General features: G+C 32.0%; 1 protein-coding gene across 1 annotated transcript in view; it reads left to right on the top strand.

Moving 5' to 3' along the window:
* Positions 1 to 25,595, top strand: part of LOC118204459 (uncharacterized) — a 54,199-nt gene that overhangs the window by 21,085 nt on the left and 7,519 nt on the right. Inside the window, exon 3 of the mRNA XM_035376777.2 lies at positions 11,301 to 11,432. Within this exon, the coding sequence (XP_035232668.1) occupies positions 11,301 to 11,432 (132 nt within the window). The remainder of the gene's footprint in view (positions 1 to 11,300; positions 11,433 to 25,595) is intronic.

Genomic DNA, 25,595 nt, shown 5'->3' with positions numbered 1-25,595 from the left:
GGTAACTGAAAATCAAATAACGAAACTAAAATTTGAAGATGTTAACAAGTGATAGAACTAAACTACAGGGATCAGTGAGATTCCGTTACTGAAACCCCCTTTGAAACTAGTGGCAGCAAGTAAATGCAATTAAGCCATGTGAACCAGCGATAAGCAAACGTATCTACAGCAGAAGTGGCGGCTGCAGCCTAATTCTCTTTTCTTCCTCACTAAAACTCAGCTTTTAAATACTTTCTTCTTCAAAGTAGAAATTTGCATTCCTCCACGCGCGCCATAAAAGTTAAATTGCCTTTAAATTTATTTTACAATTTAGTATATACAGAGACATACAGCATAAAAAATCTTCATACCATCTCTCAGAATTCTGAAAACGTCGAAAGAAGAAAGCATCACCTAATATACGCTACTTGCCATCAGTATTGCTGCAGTGTGGTAGGATTTGGTTCTGATTATTGATAATACGTTCAGGTGCCGTATTCACTTGCTTTATCATCTTATCAACATCATGATCATAATCACATTTCTTTATCACTATAATTTTTTATATCATTACACAAGATAGTTAATGCGAAAGGAGCACGTCTATATCGCTAATAGCAACTTTGTGATGGCTTCTTCATTTACTATTCTGGTCTGTGGCTTAAGAAAAGGCACTATTGGAGAAGCCATACTTGCAGGTTTCTTCATACTAGAATTAACTGAGACTTATATCAAGCACTCAATGAATCTCTTAAGACAATATTTTCTCAAATAAGTTATATGCAGGGTGTCCATAATTAAACTTGAATTTTGCGAGCAGTCTGTAGCAAAAATTATACAGCGGAATTGCGTGAAAAATTTGGTAATGGCAGAATGAAATGATGAGAATTTTATCCAGGAAAAAAAAGTGAGTTTCAAAAACCATCCCTAGGTGGTGTATAGCTTTATTGAGAACATATAAATATTCTACAAAAGTTTACAAAACATGCTCGATATGATGTCCAACATTGTCTGCTACCATCTGGAAGCGTAAAATCACATGTTCGAGTGTTGAAAGTAGCATGAACTGGGACACACATGGCGTTATATGTTTTCTGTAAGGTCGGATAGAGATCTGATGGCATAACGGCCTTGAGGTATCGCCACAGCCAAAAGTCGCAAGGATTCAAGTCGAGGGATCTAGGAGGCCAAGCTGCAGAAAATTTCCGGCTGATGATTCTGTCGTCGCCAAAATTGCGGCAAAGCACTTGTTTCACACAACGGGCGATCTGTGGAGGAGCGCCATCCCGTATAAACACTGTGGTTGTATCACATCGCCTTGTCTGAAGAGCCGGAATAACGGATTGCTCTGATAATGAAGTTTATCGTTGAACGGTGACGGTGCATGTCACAGGCCCTGCGGCACTGTGCTCTTCGATAAAAAAGGGACCTATAATGAAGGTTGCAGTAAAGTCGCACCAAACCGTTACACGCGAAGAGAGTAATAGAATTTGTAGGAATTGATATGGGTTTGTAGCAGCCTAAATACGGCAATTATGCTTGTTAACCGTACCTTCCATATGAAACTGGGCCTCGTCGGTCCACAGTATGTTCCAATGGCTATTCATCCTGGAACTCAACTCTCGCAAGAAACCGCAACTCAAGTTTGTCTACAACCCAGATCAGCTGGTAAGAGCTGCTGCAGTAGCGGCAGTTTATAGGGATAGTAGCGTAAGACCTTTTGAAGAAGCTTATGAATTGTGGAACGAGGTTGGTCAACAGATGCTGCAATACGCCGAACACTAGGGCTGAAGATGGTTTGCGATCTGTCTTCCTCCACTAGCGTCGCTACATCATGCACTACATGTGGTGCAACACACTTTCGTCCCCTTCCTGGCTGAATCCTCAATGTTCCCGTTGCTTCAAATTTCCTAATCATGTTTGTTAGTCTTGACCAGTGAGTAGATCTTTTCGTAACCACTTCAAAGACTGAAATTTCCGAAAAGCTTCGGTAGCAGAGTCTCCGTTTTGGTAAAACAATTTCACAAGTAAAACACGTACCTGGAGAGCCAACGTCATCTTCCTTGACTTGGAAACGAGTGTAACGGTTTGGTGACTGCGATTCGCCTCTCGCATCTTTATAGGGTTGTTGTGCGCGCACAGAATTACTCTGGTTACGATTGCATATGCCAATAGTTTACATTGCACAACGTCATCTAGGGGTGGTTTTTGAAACTTATTCGTTTTTTTTTCCTTGAAAAAATTCCCATCATTTCATTCTGCCATTACCCAATTGTCATGCAATTCTGCTGCATAGGTTTTGCTACAGACTGCTCGCAAATTTCAAGTTTAATTATGGATAATCTGTCAACAGTATATATAATTAATTACAAAACAATTTTTTAAAAACAAAATATAAACATGCCTAGTATTTTCGCGCATTAAGCTGCTCCTTTGTGAAAAGTTAGTTCTAAATTTTTTACTTTATGTCTTTACTGATAGCATATATTATATACATTAACATATACATGCGAAATGTATCTATATATATAGATACATTTCGCATGTATAAGACTGATATTATTCAATATGTTTTCTTACGTGGGTTAGCTTTCTTCTGTAGTGGAGGGTTTTCAATTTTCAGGGGTACTGAAAGTATACTGGTCATCAAAATTAAAGGATAATGACACAAAAATAAAACGTAACTGTTTCTTAATGAAAAATTATTAATAGAAATTTGTACAAGAGCATTTGCTAACATAAATTTCAATGCTTGGCAACTGATTATTTGCGAAATACTGAAATTAAAACCAAATTTATGAAAACTGGAAAATGATGGTAAGACTTTGTCACCTCTTGTAAAAACATTTTTTTAATATGGTGTATGGTCATCTCGGGCAGATATGTACAGATCACATCTTGATTTCAAAGATTTCACTAAAGTGTTGAGCACATCGTGTGAAATTGCATGTCAGTCTTCTAAAAGTGCACTTTTCAGTTCCTGGAGAGTCTGGGAAGGAATCTGGCGGACTGAAATTCGGTACCCTACGGCATCCCACTCATGATCAACTGGATTCAAATCGGATGAGTAAAGTGGCCTATCCATTCGAATGATATATTCTGTTTGCAAATATTCTGACGCCTGACGCCACATATGCTCGATGAAGCAGAGCATTGCCATCCGTTAGCAAAACCTCTGAGTAAATAGCCCCCTAACTGTCTAACTTGGGATTTCAATACATCGTACACATATCTCCGAGCGACTACAGAACCTCCTTGTAAGATATGCAGCTCGGTGCGTCTATCTGTCATGATTCCTCCCCAAACCTTCAATCCGCGGTCGCGGAAACCGGGTATTTCACGGACAAGGGAAGGCAAGTTGCGTGTTCATTCCTCTCTACAGATCAAAACACGTAAAGAATCACTGTTCAGACTATATCTGGACTCGTCAGTAAACAATACATGGCTCCAGTCGTCATAGCTCCATCGAACATGACGAAGGCACCAGTTTAAACGGACCCCTCTAAAAACTGGAGTGAGTGGGACACAAACCATTAGTTTTCTCGCATACATGCTAACCTTGTTAGCCTTTGTGCAGCAACAGAACGACTAATTCGAGTTTCTGTGGCAGCCTGAAGGTCTAAAGCCAAATCTCTTGTAGTCGCTTCGCGGTTTCTTCGAGCCGAAAACGACAAAAAGCTGTCTCCTGATGCAGTTGTTGCTCTCGTTCGCACTTGACCTGGCTGTCTATCACCTGATCCAGGGCTTAAAAAGCGGCTTCAAACTCTTAATATGACACATTGAGGTATATTCAGATTTTACGTAGGTAAGTTGAAAAATAAGTTTCCCTTGTCGACTGTGGTCAGAGTTGTGTATGAAAGTCAAAAAATAGAATGAGACATTAAAGATATGACATACCTTTATTTTTCCACATAGGTACCAAGTACATTGAGACATTTGTCATATCTCTTGATAAGCTTCAAAAAGCCCTCCAGGAAAAAATCAGGGCTTTGCATATGGAAGAAGCGTTGAACGGCTTGTTTCACTTCAGTATTGCTTCCAAAGCGCCATCCCCGAGATTTTTCTTCAAAGCCGGAAACAGATGGAAGTCGCTTGGTGCGAGATCAGGACTGTATGTATGGCGGATGGTGTAGGCGCTTTCAATCAAGAGTTGCAATATGGTTTTGCGTTGCCGTCGCCGAATGTGGTCTGGCATTGTCATCCAACAGCAGAAGGCCAGGCCGCTTTTTCCGAATCGCCTCTTTCAATTTCGACAGGGTGTCACAGTAGCGCGTAGCATTGATGGTTCCAACCTCCAAAAAGTCCAGCAACAAAACTCCTTGGGCGTCCCAGAAAACTGTGAGGAGCACTTTACCTGCACAGGGAGTTGTCTTGAACTTCTTTCGGACAGGTGATGACGGATGTTTCCACTCCATAGATGCGGCCTTCGATTCTGGCGTGAAATGGTGGACCCATGTTTCATCCCCCGTCACAATCCGAAACAGAAAGTCATTGCCATCTTCATGGTAACGCACGAGATGTTCCAGACTGACCCCCATGCGTTGTTCCTTGTGTGTCGAGGTCAATTGTCGGGCACCCATCGTGCTGACACTTTTCTGTATCGAAGAATGTCGTGGATGATGTTTTGAGCTCGCTTATGTGAGATTCCAAGTTCTTCCGCTACTTCATCGATGGTGATACGCCGGTTCGCTCTAATCATGTCATCCACCTTCCTGACATTTGCATCTGTAGTGGCCGTGCGCGTCCGTCCAGCTCTCGGTATGTCCTCCACTTGCTGACGTCCATCACTGGATGTGAGACACCATCTCCGCACCATTTGCTTCGACATCACACCTGGCCCATAGACATCCACGAGGCGGTTATGAATTTCTGTTCCTGATACTCCACATGCCCATTCATAGCGAATAACCGCTCTCACTTCCTCCTTTGACCACGAATTCAAAACGCGATTCGGAAAAAGCGGCCTGGCCTTCTCACATCTGGCGTCCCGCTGTTGGATGACAATGCCAGACTACATTCGGCGACGGCAACGCAAAACCATATTGCAACTCTTGGTTCGGAGCGCCTACACCATCCGCCATACATACAGTCCTGATCTCGCACCAAGCGACTTCCATCTGTTTCCGGCTTTGAAGAAAAATCTCGGGGATGGCGCTTTGGAAGCAATACTGAAGTGAAACAAGCCGTTCAACGCTTCTTCCATATGCAAAGCCCTGATTTTTTCCTGGAGGGCTTTTTGAAGCTTATCAAGCGGTATGACAAATGTCTGAATGTACTTGGTACCTATGTGGAAAAATAAAGGTATGTCATATCTTTAATGTCTCATTCTATTTTTTGACTTTCATACACAACTCTGACCACAGTCGACAAGGGAAACTTATTTTTCAACTTACCCTCGTATGTGTTCAATTTTTGACCTTCATTTGTGTTTGACTTACCTCGGTCGGGACCAATTATTGGCCACTTTTGACCTTCACGTAAATGATACCTATGAGCCATAACCTACTGAATACTGATCACTCTCAGAAAACACATTTACTTAAAACAACACTACTGATTGGAATTCCAACATGCGCATCACAGTGTCGTCAGTCACTGAATTTGCATATTTCCGGGGCTAACGCATGCGCGAAAGTGTAATTTTGTATTCATTTGTATTTTAATTAGCGTAAATAATTGCAACATTAGGTAGTGATTACAACATTAACTTCGGGAGCATATTTTTTCTCATCATCCTTTAATTTTCATGATCAGTGTATTTATGTTTATATTATTAATTCAGTGCCTCAGATTATATTAAGCTTACAGAAACAGAAGAAATCTGGCCGGAAAAAGTGTATTTTATCATAAGAAGGCTTTACTTCATTTTGACAACGTAAGGGTCTGAAGCTAAAATTGCAGCTTTTTTGACTATTTTGTTATTTATATTGCTATATTTAATTTATATGATGTAAAAAATATCATTTTCATTCCATTTTTAGTTTTAATTAAAGAAAGTTTTTAATTTGCAGTACAATTCATTTACTCAATTTATGATGTAATATTTTCTTATTTTTCTTTTGCCTGTTTAGTTTTAATTTTAAGTTAATAGATATTTAGAAATTATATCTATGCAAATAACATCATTATTAGGCGGATACCCATACCTCCTGCCTCAACAGTGAGACAGGAGGTATGGGTATACGCCGAAAACATCGTAGATGAAAACGTCGCGGAGAAAGTAATGCAAGACGAAAACGTAGTGCAAAACATCGTGGGATAAAACATTGCAGTTCTAAAATATAGTGGTATAAAATATCGTTGTCCAAAATGGAGCAGTTCAAATGTATCGCAGTTTTAAAACACTATCGTAGAAAATATCATGGTAAAAAATAAAGTACCTACTAGGATATTAAATTTATGTATCTTATTATTAAAGATCATTATTTAATTAATCTCTTATATAAAGATGTAGTGGTAATTATTCGTGGACATATAGTCTAACATTGATTAGAAAAGGGAAGATGAGAAAGTAAAGTTATCTATATTAAAACTGTTTAATGAATAATCAAATAACAAAATTATTTTCTAACTCTTTTGTTAATATGATATTCTTTTAATAAAAATTGTCTTTTGTTTTAGCTTATTCGTCTTCTTAAAAGCATCACTAACATTTTCATATACAGCGTGCATTTGGACACTGATTTTTTAGTTATGATGAAACATGCTACATAACATTTCTGTAGATGATCTGGATTTTTGGATTATTAAAGCATACTTATATATGCCTAAGGAGGGTGTCTCTTAATCTGTATTAATGACAGTAAATTTGATACAGATTGGTTATAGGCAAAACGAACAAGAGTGGTTTCAACAAAACTACATAAAATGATATTAACGTAGCCTCAGCAATCCAGATCAGGATTCAAATCAAAATTTACAGCAATAAAAGAGGCATTTGACATTGTTCTCGAATGTGAAAAGGTGTCTGTTTGTATTATGAACGAAAGTAAGAGTTCCACATAATTCTTAAAAGCATAGTCGTAAACTGCGGAAAAGATATAAATGCCAAATCATTAGATAAAGATCAAGGAGGTTAGACATGCTCTTAGTTCTTAATCTTATTCTCACGTTGGTCTTAGTGGGTTCATCTTACACTAGCATGAAAGGCAATGAAATTGCTTATTTGCTTGCTAGAGAAGAATCTATCCTTTCCTTCAGAAGAAGGAGTGAAGATATTCACTCCACTAAATGGGAAATAAAGAGCAAATGCTAACTGGCAAGTTTTAACTAATCATAATTAGTAGGCGGCAAAATGTCTCTTCGGTTTGTCTCTTCGGTTTGCCACTTAGCCATCAAACCACAAGCATTTGCAGCGACGTACACTGCTAAAAAAAAAACTGATGTGTACACCACATGACTTCCTTGTACGGAATATTAAATTATACGCATTTTTTCTTGCATTTCATTTAAACTTATTGAATTGAATTAAATCTACTTCGCCAACAGCGCATAAACCACAATAGAATAAATGCATTATTTAAAATTCACTCTAGTATTTGTTTATCATAGCGACACTCTGGCGCTAGATTCACTTAACAGTATTATATTTCGTTCATATTATAACTCATAATGCACAAAATTTATATCATTTAAAGAATAGAATTATCTAATCGTTGCTACATGTTCTATTCAAATACTATAATAAAGCTAGAATGATGTATAAAGAAATTAAGCAAACAAAACAAAAAAGAAACAGTTTTTCACAGACAATTGAGTATTTCTCATTCAATTAATTCAGTTCTCACTTCGCGGAAGGCAAAAATACATAAAAACTCAAAATATCTATATTAAAAATTACGAAGTAAATCTTAAACACTTATTTCCTCGAAAAAATTCCAGAAAGGATTAAGCATGATTTAATTGGCAATAATAAATGAAGGCGTTGTCTTTGTTGTTGCGAAGCTAAGTTTCTCTAGATTGGCAACAAATCCACTAGTCTGCTGTTTCAAATGTAAACAATCAATGGCCGCCATAAAAAAAGGCTTAGCGGCACTTAAACAACTTTAAAATTGTTGATAATTCTAAAAATATTGCATACAGATTTACTAAAGGCATAAAAACCTTAACCGGAAGATAAAAATAACATAATTCAAGCATTTTTATAGCAAAAAATGTACAATTTACAAACATATAAGAGTAAAGAAAGTGAGATCATTGAGCCGGGTAACAGAGTGGATATATATATAAATATATTTATATACGTTTGGTGCGGCCGATAGCAAGCAAAATACGAGGTGCACATCCACATGTTATAGCAGCCCTATATACAAAATTTCAACGTTCTGAGGCTACTCGTTTTTGAGTTATGCGAGAGACGTACGTACGCACGTAGGTTCATACGTTCGTACAGACGCCACGAAAAATTCTCTTCAGAATTAATTGTAAAGCAGTTTTATAATTTTTTTAGGTGGAAAAGAGTATTTTATTCTGTCCTTACGTACAGATATTACGCAAAAACATCGTTAAATTGCATTCGATAGCGGTCAAAATGGATATTTTCATTGAAATATGCTACCTGAAACTTTTCGCGATTACAATACTTCCTTTTTACTTCGTACAAGGAAGTAAAAAAGGGGCAGTTCTATATCTCCGGTTCTACTGGGCCGATTGATGAAATTCAACTTGCATTGTTCATGTCTCGAAAGTGCAATTTAGGATATGTATTAGATTTATATATAACACTGTTCTAATATCGATATTTTGACACAAAATCGGACTTTTCTAAAATAACATACCAATTTTCGCCATATTTTAATTCTACGACTAAAATTACGCCAAATTACCAAGTTTTCTAAAAATCGAACGAGTGGTTTTTAAAAAATTAGCTCTCAAAATTTTAGCTCAGTATTAATTGAGTTTTGTATATATATTGATTAATTCCTCTTTCTTTATTAAGCTTATTTGATTCTTACTTTCACATTTCGAAATTCAGGTTCATTACAAATAAAATTCAACCATTTTTTGTGATTGATTTTTAAAATTTGTATTTTTAAATAATATTTATAAATTTTTCAAAAGAAATTTGAATTATAAGCCATAAAAGTTTTACCATCATCTTAAAGTAGACGTATTTCTAAGCAGACCAGCAAAAATTTACAATTTTTTATTCAAATTTTCCGGAGATATACGTGAATTTATACACTGACGCGTTTTGAAATTTGGCATATTTGTTGAAAGCGATAAAACATCAGATGTGGTTTAAACACTGCTAAACTTATTTGAAAGTAGAAACGCAGTAATTTTCTTCCCGCTCATACACAATGTAAAAAGGTAGGAACGAGGTGCCTTTTTTTCCGCTTCGGCATAATGGAAGGGAAAGTAAAATTGATTACCATATATTCAGAAGTTCGCCAAGTGAATTATTCTTGGCCAAACTGAAAACAATTTCGCCAAAATAAAATTTTTGAATTTCTCCGTAAATTTTGCACCATACTTTACATAATCTGGCATCCAAAGAGGCTCTGTCCCTGAAGGACTATTGTTTTCGTTTTGTGATTTTGCGTTGAATCACTATAAATGTCCGTTTCACGTTTCAAACTGTTGCCACCAAATGTTAGAGCCCTGCATTATATTTGAAGAAATTAAATAATGAAAAATCTGCATAAATATATATATATTTCTCGCATTGTGATAAAAAAACAGCACCTAGAGCCATCAAATTTTGAATGACGTAATCCTACTGCAAATATAAACAAATTGAAATTTGTTTTATTATCGATTTCATATTTTGTAAAACTTCAACGAATTTTTAAGTAACAAACTCAATAATTTGAAAGCGAGCAATGGCAACAATCTACGGGGAAAAAAAAAACCTTTTTATCTCCAGCGCGAGGAACTGTGTATCGGAAATTCTAAAGATAGGCACATTTTAAAATTATTTTGCGACATTGCTATTGAACTTAAATTTATGGTTTAAATGCGAAGAACATGATATTTAATAAATAAAGGTAACTTACAAAACGTTAAAAAAAACACCCCTTTGGAGGACGTAATTTAAAATCTGAAACCTTTCATATTTTTTTTCATTGTAATTTTTTATTTTATTTTATTTGTTTATTTTGCGCAGTATACTTAAACCAATTTCTCTTAAAATTATCAGTTAAGCCAACAGATATGTCTATTGCATTAACATCTCCGTAACAGCAATTAATGGCTTGCCGGAGCGTGGAGCATTTATGAATATTTCTCACCAGTCGCAAATTTTTTGTGCTGGTCAAAACCTCTTGCATTACATAGAGCACCTTTCACATACAGTGGGTCACATTTGTTTTTAGACGCTTGTATTTCAGAAATTTATTTTCATATATTTTGCATCTTGAAACATAAACAACATATGTTTATTATTTTTCTCTATTTTAAGACTTGCTTGTTACAAAATGAATTCATCAAAATATTTTTTGCAATAAAATAATTTATTTCAAATGTATTCATCAATAACTCACATAACAATTCGGACACTTGAAAGTTTTGTTGAGATGTTTTGGAAGACGATCTTTCTTGTTATATTTTTTGCTTTAAATAAAAATGCATCATAAGAATTATTTTATGCATTTGGGAATTTTTTTCGGTCCGAGGTTCGAATTCCGCGAACGGGCTGGCTGCATGGGCGTTTTCCTGGTTTTCCCCATGTGTAACGTGTATACGAGCCAGTTTCCTTTAGAAAGTCCTCCACGAAGGCATCCCTCCCCTTAGGCAGATAGCCCTCGTGTGTTTTGCCATAATTAAAATACACACACACATTGGGAATTTTTATTTGTTTAGCATAATATATTAACAGCTCCATATCTGAAGTGAACATGGCAAGATATTAGATATTAAAAGCAAGTTCTATTCGAAATTTAATTATTGGCGGTTTTAAAGATGATAAAAGTCTACGAAATATTAAAAACATCTTTGACGCAAAGTTTTCAACTATCTTTCGTGAATAAAAACGATGGAAATTGCTTAGAACTGTTTAAAATGCACCGAAGTGCATTAGTTACGCTAATTGCTATTTTATTCACTTTTAAACTAATGACTGGGTCACAGAAACATGTCTATAATATAGGCCTCTACTGTAAAATCTAATTAGGAAAGAATCGTAATGACACATTTTCAAGTAACTAAAATTAAAATTTCCGATTGAGACATTGGCATTTTCCTAAGAAACGGTTTTTATTCGACGCTGTATATAACTTTAGTCTTGTTATTTTTCATGTGTCCCTCACATGTTATTTGATGTTATTGCTATTTACCTAATTTTCAATTACCATTTTGTAAAAAATGATTTTGTCTTTTAGATAAGAACAACATTCAGCAGTTTAATAATAAAAGTACTCAGCAGCATGAACTGGCTCAGAAGCAGAACGTAATACTGTTTAGAAGACCAAGTTGTGATGTATCAGAAAATGATTTACAGAGATGGATAGCTCGTAAGTATATGATTAATATTTCAAATATTTTCGTACCTAAATTGCTGTATAATTTTTGCCTTAAATTAATTTTGTGTTTCTTTAACACTCTGATTATAAAACTGTTTATAATTTAATACAACACATAGTGACATTTATTGATTCTCATAAATAATTTAAATTAGTTTTTAACAGATTTTAAACAAATTTTTGTTGATATTTTATAGAAAACTAGATATTTTGCATTTTTAACACAGTAAATTAGCACAAAATTCGCAAAACTTTCGCGGCTTGGATTTACACGAACTGCTTTCATAAAAAAATTCCGTGTTTCAGAATTTCATTAACATTTCGAGGGGGGGGGGAACGCACAAGAAATGAAGCAGTAGCACTAAGAAGTAGTATGTAACTAAATAATAAAAATTATATTAGACACTTGTAAATTTACATTTAAATAGAGAAACGAATTCGACAGCATTGCTTAAATCAAGATTATCATTTATTAAGTGGATGGTGCTTTTACTCAGTATATTATACATGCGTTCTTCGTTAAATAGTATGTCATACGTTAATACGTCTTTTCATTTACTAATATGATTTTAATAAAGGATGTTACAAAATTGAAATTATTTGCCGATTTTGAAAAAAAAAAAAAAAAAAAAAAAAAAAACGAGGACCACCTATATTGTAATTTAAGTAAACGATTTTTTCTCTTGTTCCAAAAACCAGTAAGACATTTTAGTAATTAAAAATTCTCATTTTAAACTTTGGAGTAAGATTACTTAGCAGTGTAGTTTTAGAAAAATTCCAAAAGAATATAACATAAAAGTTGTTTAAAAATTAATCTAATAATTATTACATTGATTTAAAATGTAACTGGAAAAAACCCATAGTTTGCGCATTTAACCCGTATTATTCGACATTAGCAGGAAAATTTGATATTCGCGAAATCTTAGGAAATCTCCTAAAACTCATGAGATGAATCTCAGAAATTTATATTGCAATAACGTTACTATTCTAACAATAACTACTTTAAATCCCGTCTTTTGTTTAGTACTGAAGATTTTGGAAAAATTTTAATTTCTCTATATTTTAAGCAAAGTATATAAAGAAAGATCAAAGAGGCTTATGTTAACTTAAAATTTTCTTCGTAAATTGAGTACCTATTTTATTACGCCTTTATATGTTTTACTGTACTTGACATTTTATTTATTATTTAAACGGTTAGGAAAACTTTCGATATCTTTTGTTTATAGGAATTTAATCTCCTTTTAAATTCTATTACATGTCTTTATTTGCTGTTTAAGTCGTGCAACTTCAAATTGAAGGAAAAATAAAACATTTCGTACACTAGCTGTTAAAGTCATTCAAAATCTTAATGAATATGTACCTTTTTTCTACAACTCGAGGAGGTATTATTATTTTCAGTTTGCAATAAAAATGTCTCCATAACCACTAGACGCGGTCACCATTCGATGATGCATAAGATCCTTCATTTATTATTCAATATTATAAAAGTTCTTTACTTAATACACAATAACTTAATAAATTAAAACGTTACATTGTCTGAACTTCTTAACATTCTACAACTATTAGTAGTTCTGCTATTTTATATTTTGAATACCATAAATAAAATAAACTTCTAATATCTTGAAACATGCCGATCATAACACTTCGAACTGTACTTTTTTTGCATGCTTTCGTCTGCAGCCTAAACAAAATTTAATATTCATTATAAAATCCTATAGTAAGATACAGATTGCAAAGCCCTAAAATGAATCGATTATTTTTGAGAGGGCACATGTCCGTATATTGTCGATTTTGAGGTTTTAACGTTTTCTCACGCTACAAATATAGATGCATTTAGAGTTGAAGATGCACATCTCTAATTCAACTCTGTGTGTACTGGCAAGCGGTCGAAGATGGTGGTTTATTGTTGAAAAGGAACATGTCCAGCCTGTGAGCCCTTTCTCCACCACAGCGTGGGGGCGTAGTGCGGGATTAAAAAATCTAAAATTCAAGAGACCTGAGGTAGAAATAGTTCTTTCCTCTGCACCAACCTATTTTGGGATGAATGTCATTAACGTAAAGAAAATAGATGATATAAAAAATGTTATTCACTACACACACTGTAAAAAAAATCTGTAAGGTTATTAAGAAAATTCATGGAAACCGGGATGCCATGGGTTATTTGGGTAACAGAAACAGGTGTTTTCTTTGTAACATTACAAGAGTTTTGCCTGTAATGGTTACAGATCATTTTCTTGTAATATCACAGCATATAGTTATGTAAGTAGAACATATTTTTCTCATGTAAATTCCCAAACGATATATCTGTAGTGGTTACAGATTATTTGCGTGTAATATTACAGCAAATAATTATGTAAAAAGAACATGTTTTTCTCATGTAAAATCTCAACAGATATATCTGTAACCGTTACAGGTTATTTGCTTGTATTATTTCAGCAAGTTATTATGTGAGTAGAAAATACTTTTCTTACGTAAAATTCCAATGGTTGTATCTGTAAAGGTTTCAGATTATTTCCTTCTAATATCTCATTAAGTAATTATATGTGTGTAGAATATATTTTTCATAGATGAAATACTAAAGAATATGTCTATAAAAGTAATAGATTTTTGTCTAAAATGATGCTTATTATAATAAAATACATTGAAATCAATATGTTTTGAATAAAACAATGATATCTGTGTGTATATATATCATTTTGATTAATAAACGATTTGAGCTTAATTTGATAATTAAGTTCAAATTGATATGCTACTCCTTACATTAAATTACATTTATATCCTTTATATAAAATAATGAAATGGCATCTGGAATTTATATTTGGCTTGTAAAATAGCTGAGAAAAAAAAACAATGTGCTTTATTTGCATGTTTTAGTGTCAATTATTAAGATATGTTCTAGAACTTTCTTTTTAGTAATTTTAGCTAAAATAGACACATGTTGCCTTAGATTTAACTTATATGAGTAAACATGTTGCATGATGATATGATCATATTATTACTGTAAAAGACATTTTGTGAAATATTTCTATGAAGAACTCAGAACAGCTGTTCTTTATGTTTCAAAAATATTATATTCTCTCCTTCTAAAAAATGACATTTTCAGTAAATTAAAGAATTCAACATAGCAATGAACTTCATTTTGTTACTACAAGGAATTCAAAATTTTGTTCATAAGCTTGCATTACAACGTCCAACTAATCTTTTTATTCTTATCTGCACTTAGTGTTTGTCAACAGTCTGCTATTGTTTGAAATAATAGATGGTAAATGCATAACGTTTTTAACTTACCTTCAAATAATTTCCTTTAAATTAACAGATAGAAGTCTTTCATTAAAAGCCTAATGTCATGTTTTTTTAATAGTATAAAACTTCACCAACTGACCTTAATTTTCAGAGCCTTGCTTCCATTAAAATTCTTAATGCTTAATACAATTACGCCTTTAACAAATTTGTTTCAAAAATTAATACTTCACTTTATCTTAAAATTTAATGCATTTTAATTTTACCTATAATTTTTTACAAACATGATATGTAATAAATTTAAGCTTAATATTTACCATTTAGAAAGTGATACTAAAAGAGTATTCTTTGCATACAAAATTGTGAAATATACATGTGACACCAGAAAACAAACTTTATGCTCTATATATATATATATTGCAGTATGTTAATTAAAAAGTTTATTGAATTTATAATTTTATTGTGAAATATTATGAAGCAAATAATATGCTAATTAAAATACAGAAGTAAAAATAATTTATTATTTAATTCATAAACTTGACATAAAATCTGAAAAAAGAATTAATTAAAAATAACACAATATAACATTTCATAAAAGTTCGTTTCGACTGCTTGGAAAAAATGAATGGTTTTTCCCTCTTTGTAAACCATGCCTCCTAAATAAAGAAAAAGACATTTTTTTAAAATCATAACCATGCTCTTAAAAGCTTATAAAAATTATTTTAATAGATGTTTTAAACGTGTGCTTATATAACACTTTTAATCATATTTCTTTATAATATCTTAAGAAATTAAGAACAGCTTAAATTCTTTAAAATATTGGATTACAGTGAACCGTCTCATTACGACAAATTACCCCTGTCAACCACTTTTTAAATCTACCCAGCATTCCTCATAAAATAACTAATTAGTAAACATAACTTCGATGCCCACTATCATTGAAGATCAAAATCTTCAGGAATCACGTATAGCTAGCTTAGAGAAGGTTCATTGTACAAAAACAGCCAATATGCAAATCTTTTCATAAATGAAGCCACCATAGTTATTAAACATAATATACAGTATACTTATATTCAGAATTCATAACTTGAGAATAAATTTCTCGAACTATCCTAGCATTCGAAAAATATTGTATTTATTACCCTAAATTTCTAAAACAATATTACATATTCGTCCAAATGAATCCCTGGAACTAGGACAACATTTTCCCCCTAGCTATCTTTTAGCACAGGATTCTGAATATGTTTTAATGATTTTAATAATGTTTGTCTTCCTTAAGGCGCTCACAAAACGAGTTACCCTAAAATTTTCGTCCGCATAGTGGTCGTTTTCATCTTACTAACTGATTTGCTAGGGGATTTTGGGTGCATGGCCTATCATTGATGAAACAATAATAGTGAACAGCTTCAAGAAAATGGGGATATCTAATGCTCTTGATGCCATATTCCCACTTATTTTTACTAATTTTATCTTCCGAAAATTGAGAGGAAAAGATTAGGCGAATAATTTAATTTCCAAAGGACACAGTCACAGTAATAATATAACAAATGAAAAGTAATCATGGATAAACTACTACTGTCACAATATTATTTCTTTAAAAGAAACCTATAGTTCAATAAGAATACACACAATTGCAACATCTAATAAGTTATCTCATTTCTACTTCTTTATAATTTGAATTTCTTTCATTCTCATTGTTGTTCTTGCAACTCCTTAGGCCTCAGATCATACATAAATAATTAGAGAAGGTGAATATGCGGCTGATATGGCAAAATTGCACAGTGTATCTTCGGCATGTATCTTCGTATGCAACTAAGCAAAACAAATGTGACTTTTTCTTCTTTAAAAAAATTTGTGTTAATAAATATGGCAGTTGGTATTTGCTTTAACTATCATAGATCATTTTTTTTATTAGCCTGACATGAGATTCAACAGTTAGAAGAGAAAGATTCAACGGGGCCTTTAGTGTGCAAAAGTTTGCCTTTGTTAGTATGACGAAAACAATCATTATGTCGATAAATTCAATTTAAAATCTTGGGATCTTCATTTTCTGAATGCATTAAAAAGGGGAAAATTCTGCAAATATTTTTTTAATTTTGAGAATCTGGTTCTAAAGCTGGGTGGAGTGGAAAATGCAACGCAATACGGTAATTCTGAAGATCATTGCTCGTGGTAGTACAAACTGAACGGTGATAACTTGAATGCTGTAGAAGACGACACAAATTGCAGTTCCAGATGCATTAAATGCTTTGAGGTCTAGGGAGTAGCAATGGACAATAATAAGAGTGAAATTCAAGGTATAGGGAAGTAGGAATGAAAATTATTATTATCAGATACTGAAATGTTAATGTTACTAAGCATTCTTATTGGAATGTAGGTCTCTTTTAAATAATAATATGATAGTTACCAGTAGTTCATTCATGGATATTTTTGATTGGTTATCTTACTGTAATCACATCCTTCAAAATTAAATTGATTGCTTAATTTCCCCCTTGATTTTCATACTATAATATTAGTAAAAAGGAAGAAAAAAGTCTGCAAGTAAACATAACTCCTCTTTCTCTCTCTCTCTCTATATATATAGGCATGTATCTTTGTGTGCAACTAAGCAAAACAAATCTGACTTTTTCTTTTTCAAAAAAATGTGTGTTAATAAATATGATGAGAATTAAGTTCCTTTTAAAGACTTATGACACATGAAATATGCATGATCAAAATTAATTAGAAAATTACAAATTACGTGTTTAAGTTGCAATAATTCAGTTGTAATAATTAATACTAACAAAACCAAACATCATATTCCCGTTCTGCAAAGTATAAAAATTCTTCTGCAAAACTGCAAAAATTACCAACACTTCGGCTTATTTGATAACTTTCAAATTCACTCCTTTGTTTGCATTTAGAATTTATAACTTTAATTTTCTACAGAAATTTATTTTTGATTTTAAAAAATTTCACTGGCATAATTTCATTCACTTTTGCATGCATTAATAGATGCAGAAGGTTTTTGTACCTTACATAATTTTAAACCTTATGTAACCTTACGTAATTAATAAAAAATCAAAAAATAGATCAGAAACAGCATAAAATTTAATTAATAATTACTACTAGTGTCACATGAAATGCTATGAAATTAATCAATAACATAAGAATGAGATAAAATATATAGAATTAATATTCCACATGTGTGAGTTTGGAAGTTTTACGTTAAAAACTTTTCTTTAAATTATTTATTTTTAAAAATGGCCTTTCGTAATTAGAACTTGCAAATCGACTTCACTAGTCTTTCATAACACTGCTTTTATTTTATTAACAAGAAATATTGCATTCAGTTATTTAATTTAAGATTTCCAAAAATAATGCTACTGAAAGGCATGAATACTTACTTAAATTTGAAATTAATTTGGTTAACTTAAAATAATATTTAAACAAATTAATCTTCATATATACGTCTAAAACATCAGACCTTCATAAATTTCTTTTATTTGAACGATATCTGAATTCTGCATTACTTTGGACTAGTAAATCATTGGGCAATTAAATGGCAAGCTATAAGAGAACTAATGCAGTTTACAAATGCACTGAATTTTATTTCCTGCATTAACTTTAAAAAGTAAAATTTTTTGCATATTTGCATCATTTGATTGATAGAATATGGCAAAGCATGCAAAGGCTATCAGCCTAAAGGAAAGTATATATTCATGGACGGTTTTGTAAGGAAAAATAGCTTGCACTTCCATTTATTCATGTTGGTATATAGTATATGTATTTACATTGTTAAATGCTAAAATCAATGCTTCATTAAAATCTAATTATTATTTTATTTTTAATACTAACATACAGATACAGAACTGTTTTAAATTCCAATAAACAATCATAATTTATTTTAAAGAAAACTTATTTTATGATTTATATATTATATTACATGAATAAGAGAAACATATTTCAAGAAACGTATTAAACTTGTATTAGCAGATTCATGCTATTCTAGTAACAAGATTATCATACTTCAAAACTGTATTAAAACTGTGCAAAATAAAATCAACATAAATTCTACATTAAATGTTTAAAATTTATAAGTATGCAGTGGTAGATATTTATACAATATAATAAATTTTGTCATTTATAAAATAATAATGAAATGATATTTTTGGAAATAATGAAAAATTTTGGAAAAAATTTTCGTTTTCGTTTATAACTAGTTTAACAAATTTTTAGAAAAATATTTTAGGTTATTTCCATCTTTCCCCTGTTGATATTGGTATATTAAAATATATGGAATAATTAAGTTGCATCTAGTTAGTAAAACAGAAGGTTGATCTTTACAATATGGTAACTGGTAGTTTGGCGACATTTTGGAGGCGATAAAGGTTACTACCTGGGACTTTGGTAATAATGTGAGCAGTACTCAGTTCCGATTACGCATTATTTTGTGTGGGGGAAATGAGAGATCATGGGATATGTCATGTGATATTAATGGACGAATTACGGTTCTTTAATCGGAAAAGGGGAGAATTTGGACAAGTATCTGTGGATGTATATTATTTTGTATTAAGCTTCATTGTCTGTTGTGTGAAGTAGGGTTGAATAATTTTGGGATTGTATGGCGCTGTCTAAAGTGAATTGTAGATGTGATAAAGAGAATTTTTTTTTTATCAAATTCTATCAAATTCGGAAAAAAAATCGTTCAGTAATTTTATTGAATTCATAATAAAAGTGTATCCACCATGTAAGGAAGATTCGGAAGAAGATTAGGTTAGCTAGACTTTGTTAAGAATGTGAGTAGTATTCAGTTCTGATTACGCATTATTTTGTGTGAGGGAAATAAGAGATCATGGAATATGTTATGTGATATTAATGGACGAATTACTGTTCTTTAATCGGGAAAAAAATCTGGCAATTTTGTATTTGGCTTTATTCTGTGTTGTGTGAAATAGTGTTTGTGAATTTTTGGATCCCATGGCCGTAACTAAAGTGAATTCGAAATGGGTATTTAGTGGTATTGAAAAGGATAGTAATAAATGTTTTTTAAGGTTGTGCGAGAGAGAAATAAAGATGTTTTATTATGTTATTTATAATCATCTGGTATCTTGCTTTGAAAGATAAGTATGATTTTAAAGATTCTGAAACAGAAGTAAGAAAAGTGTATCCGCCACGTAATCAAGATTCTGAAGAAGATTAGGTAAGTTAGTATTTTTAATTATTTGAGGATATTATTTTTATGCATTGTTGTAAATGTAAGGTGGAAAGGAATTTGGTATTATTGGGAAAATTGTTATTAGCAATTATTTAGTTTAAAGTAATTAGGATTGTAAGGTAATTTTTATTAATTTAATGTATGTGCTCATTTATATTTTAACTAGTGTTTTTGAATTTAATTATATTTTAATGAAATGATAGTTATTTTGTGAATTTTATGTTTGTAGCAATTTGGTATACGTTTAAGTTGAAATAAACGTGCATGGAAATAATTTAAATATTTGATATTAAGTATTTGTAATGCTTGAGGTATGAATTCGTTGGTGACGTGTATAATGTAATAGATGATTTAGAGGTAAAAGTTTTTGGATATTCTATTTATTTTATATGTGGAAATGTTGATATTTGTAAAGGGTAAATACTTTTTCGCAATCATGTAATTTCATATATGTTCTTTTTACCGGGTTTAAAGATTGAGAAAATTGTCATGTATTTTCGTGAAATTTTTTTAATTTATGAGAAAAAAGCAGTGTACATGGATATAGTGAAGAGTGTGCGCAATGCCATTTTTGTGCAATTCTGGGATGTTTTTTTAAGTAAAAATAAGTCGACGTGTACATGGTTTAGTGATATTTTAACGAAATGATAGTTATTTTGTGAATTTTATGCTTGTAGGAATTTGGTATACGTTTAAGTTGAAATAAACGTGCATGGAAATAATTTAAATATTTGATACTAAGTATTTGTAATGCTTGCGGTATGAATTCGTTGGTGACGTGTATAATGTAATAGATGATTTAGAGGTAAAAGTTTTTGGATATTTTATTTATTTTATATGTGGAAATGTTCATATTTGTAAAGGGTAAATACTTTTTCGCGATCAGGTAATTTCATATATGTTCTTTTTACCGGGTTTAAAGATTGAGAAAATTGTCATGTATTTTCGTGAAATTTTTGTAATTTATGAGAAAAAAGCAGTGTACATGGATATAGTGAAGAGTGTGCGCAATGCCATTTTTGTGCAATTCTGGGATGTTTTTTTAAGTAAAAATAAGTCGGCGTGTACATGGTTTATATGTATGTGTTATTTTGAAAAATGCGTAAGGAGAATGGTATTGTGCAATTTTTCCTAATTTTGCAGTGAATATTTGTCATGATTAAGCAGTTTTGTTTGATAAAATTTCTAGCATAAGTGTAATTCGGCTAGAAGATTGTTGGAAGAAGTGTTCAGGAGATAAAAAGAAAAGAAACATGTCTTTACTTGGTGAAGACGAAATGGCGGCGGGGAAAAAAAAATAGAGGGTTGCTGTAGGAGAGTTGGTCGCCAAATTTTCGCCAAAAAATCGCCAAGTTACCATAATGTAAAGATCAACCAAACAGAACATTACGAAAAGTATTTGATGCGACATATTTTTAATCAATATAATTACTTCATTTTGGAATTATAACATTTTCGTAAGAAATTAATACCAGTGAAAAAAATAATGTTATTACACTAAAGAATAAATGAGATTCTCGACCGCGTTGTTCAAGTTTTTGTAATTTTACTTGATAACACACTCGTACATAAACATATTGTTAGACTGAATTATAAACTAAGTATAATTAATCAGGTAATCCTAAAGAAAGAATAAACTAAACCTAGTAAGCAAAACATATACACATTACATTCAGAATTCTAAATGTTTACATAAACTTTTCTCGCAAGGCCTGCCGGGAAAAAGATGTCAAACGTTCTTTGGTCAGACGATTGCAAACGAACGCTAACATAATTAATATTGTTTTCAACAACCACATTACCGGTTCAATTAAATACCACAACAGTGATTAAATTTTGGAATAATTAGTTATAAATAATAATACGGGCAATTTAAGGCGTGATTTATCAGATGCAAAATGACAAAATACTGCTATTAGATCTGCATTTGGAATAAATATTTTGCACTCTTTCAACTCATTAAACATTACGAACACTGATATTAATTAATCGCTAAGCTTAAACATTTAAATACTTACTCACTACATGTAACAGTGCAAAGTGCATGAGAATAATCTGCATAAAATGAACAAAAAAATATTTCAAACAGTAATTGTAAACATTTTCTTACTTACCTGCGCTATACAACCAACATGCATTCAGCCATCAGTTTTTTTCTGCAACTAGCTTTCAAACACTTTTCTCCTGATTGGCTAATTTTCAGTCAGTCACGTGATTCTTTCGCGCGGTTTGTGAAACATTATCTGTAATGTTACAGGCAAATCTGCTGTACCCGCCACAGTTTGCTTTCAACCTGTTACCATTACAGGAAATTCTTGTGTAACTTTTTGATTTCTGTAACTTTACAAAACTTTTGCCTGTAAAGAGCGAACTTTTTTTTTTACCGTGCATCAGAAAATATAAGGATTTTTTACACCATCACGTTACGGCCAACCTATACAACAACTGCACCTTCCGAGAGCGAAGGCAACTCTTATGTTTAATGTGGTTGGTTAAAATTATTTGATTATATTTGGGTTTTAAATATTGTTTCAATATTATATTCAGTATTAAAGATTTTTAACAAAAATAATGCATTCCTGGGTGAGTAAATGTCATTTTTAATGGGACGAAAAACGTATAAGCTGTTTTATTTTATTTTGTGACATGTTTCATATTTCGATAAATGCCTTTTTTGTTGAAATAAAGTAAGTTATTCAAAGAAAAATCTATATATATATTATCCGTTTTTGCCTCTTTATTATTGAAAGGGCACATGACACAAAATTAAAAATTGCCTAGAAATTTTAAAATAAGAGTTAACATTGTGAAAAATGCCTACAGTGTCTTTTTGACTACTTCTTTTTATCTGGAGATCGAAATATGTGGTAACTTTATTCTGTAAAATGTTGGAAGGTTTTTTTTTTTTTTTTTTTTTTTTTTTTTTTTTTTTTTTATTGCCCGGTGTAAAATTTGCAAAAATGGGCATGTGCTCTTTCAACAATAATCGATTCAAATACAGAATGAGGCATATATTGTTACACAACGTAGAATTTATCCAAATACGGTAAAGCATACGAGGGCTATCTGCTTAAAGGAAGAAATGCCTTTACGGAAGATATTCAGTAATCTTCGCAGAAAGCATGAACGTCCACTACAAAGCTCCAAGGTAGTCGTATGGGCTACTATGCCTACTAGTGGCGTTATCGTACCGCACATTTTGAGGACCAAAATGAAAACGCATTTACTGTTAATACCCGGCTATATTGGGCAATGTGGGAGATTTTCTTGCAACATCTCTAATACAGTCCCAAGAATTTTTAATTTAGAAACTTGGTTTCACTAAGATGGTGCCACATGTCACACATCAAACCAGGCAGTAGAAGCAATTATTTTACAAATATGTGATTTCAAGAAGAGGAAATACTATTAACTGGCCCTCCAGGAGCCCCGACTTATCGCCTCTTGATTATTTCCGGAAGGGTTTTACCTTAAACGTAAGATCTAAGAGAATAATACAGCTGATAGAAATCAATTAGAGGCAAATATCGAGGCGTAAATAAGATTGATTTCAAGGGAAATGTGCGGACGCGTTATCAATAATCTTCGTTCTTGATTTGAAGAGTGCATACAATACAACGGACATTATTTGTATAATATTGTTTTCGGCTCATAAATTTCCTTTAGACTTTCGTACATAAATGATCAGAGAAATTTTAGGTTATTATATTGTTGTTTATACATAAATCATAGTACTGATAACCTTTCTGATCACATGATATTAAGATCGAATCTAACTCTAACTGAATTTAAAATTCTACTTGATATACTTGTTTAATCAAGTACGGCAATCATGAGAAAACACCTCATCAGAGATGGTTTCGGGAAGGACATTCTAAAGAGAACTGGTCACATTCCTGTTACACACAGAGAAAAACACTCATGCTGCCAGCCAGGGTTCGAATCCGTCTTGAAGACTACTGTTGAGCATTCTCGCCAACGCAATCACTGATGAGCCATTGAAGGATAATCCAATAACTAAAAATTTTTTTTCTTGTTTAAACAATGCTAATATTAATTACTTTTTAGGAGTATATTACAATGGGTGTATTCCAACTGCGCGAATGAAAATCTCCCCGTCCTGGTATAGTCCAACTGCGCGAATCAAAATTTCTCTCCCCCCCCCGTTTCCTACAGGGTTTCAATTTTACTTTTCGAAGCCAATTGTAGCTAAGAGGAAAATAAAAATAAAGAAATAGAATTACATATAACAGTCACAAGAATAAGTAAAGAATATTTAACAAGCAGGCTAATTACTTGAATAACAGTTATAAATGCGAGAGCTAACAAAGAAAATGAAAGGTATTAGTAAACATACATATTAGCATTACAAACATCTTTCATTAATTACAATGTTAGAGGAAAGAGTATTACAATAATATCATGAATCAAATAATTTTAAAGCATACCAATGATATTTTTTATAAATTACATCTATAATAGTCAAGATGTCTGAACTAGACTGCAAAATTTAATATAGTTAACTGGCGTGCAAAAGATTATTCCGTATCAAAGTGTATTAAAGTGTGTTAGAAATATTCTTTGTTAATTAAAGTAATCATGTAAATATTTCCAGAAATTAATAGTTAAATTAAAAAAAAAGCTTAGCATGAAATCGATTATAACATTATTATGCGTTTGGAACTCTGACGTATAAACTGTAAATAAATTAAAATTATTATGCTAAGAAGTTTTTTCTAAAATTTATCTAGAAGAAAAGAATCAGATAAACAGTACTGCAAATTAATATAATCAATCAGGCCTTTGTTAATATTTATCTAGACAAGAAAATTGTTTAAGGTGCGCTACAAATCCGATATTTGATAGGTTGATTATGTATCAGTTTTGTGTATGTCATTAACCTATCAATTTAAATATTCAAAACTGATGTATATATCAGCGACTAAAATCTACAACTTGGAAAGATCTTAATTCATACAGAGAATAAAAAGGATCTGGCTCATCATTCTTTTAAGCATCATAGAACTTTAAAATGAGTGTAAAAGAAACTCATTTTTACAGACGCCAGACTTTAAATTAATATTTGTTTTGTATGCACAATTTTTTACAATACTGATAAAAGAAAACAGAGGCTTGCAGTCAATAAAATGAACCATTAATGACGATAAATGACTTTTTGTGGCACCCTATCTTCTTAAGAATTGAAGTTGTTAGAAAGAGAGAACAGGAAAAAAGTCGCAGTTCGTCTATTAAATAAGAGGGGGAAGGGGATCTTCGATCAAATTTCGCGCAGTTCGTACACTACGATTACAATTATGAAATTATTTGATGAGTACAAAAGTTCATGACTAGAAATGACTTGAAAATAGAACGAAAAGAGTAATATCTTAAGAAAATGGGTTTTCTTTATATGTGGTATTAGCCAACGTCATTTTCTATTTTACCTATTTTATTAATTTAATTAATTTTAATTCTAAAATTAAATTAAATTAATTTTAAATTAATTTTAATTTCTTCGCAGGTTTTCCAAAGTGGGGTTTATTGCCAAAATTACAGTCGTTATTTCGAAATCTACCGAACCACTATTTTACTGTGCTAAAACCAAACACATATTCTATATAAATTTGAAAATGAATTTTGTTGTGGTTGGGTCAGATCAGATCCGACTGAAGTAGTGGGTATAGTCCTTCTGAAACTGATATAACAGAACATTGCTC

Source organism: Stegodyphus dumicola, chromosome 3 (assembly GCF_044657685.1).
Source record: "Stegodyphus dumicola isolate Sdum_Otavi_A_Nest chromosome 3, ASM4465768v1".
Taxonomy (NCBI): domain Eukaryota; kingdom Metazoa; phylum Arthropoda; class Arachnida; order Araneae; family Eresidae; genus Stegodyphus; species Stegodyphus dumicola.
Note: the sequence above shows the minus strand (reverse complement) of the source record. Positions and strands in the feature narration are given on the sequence as shown.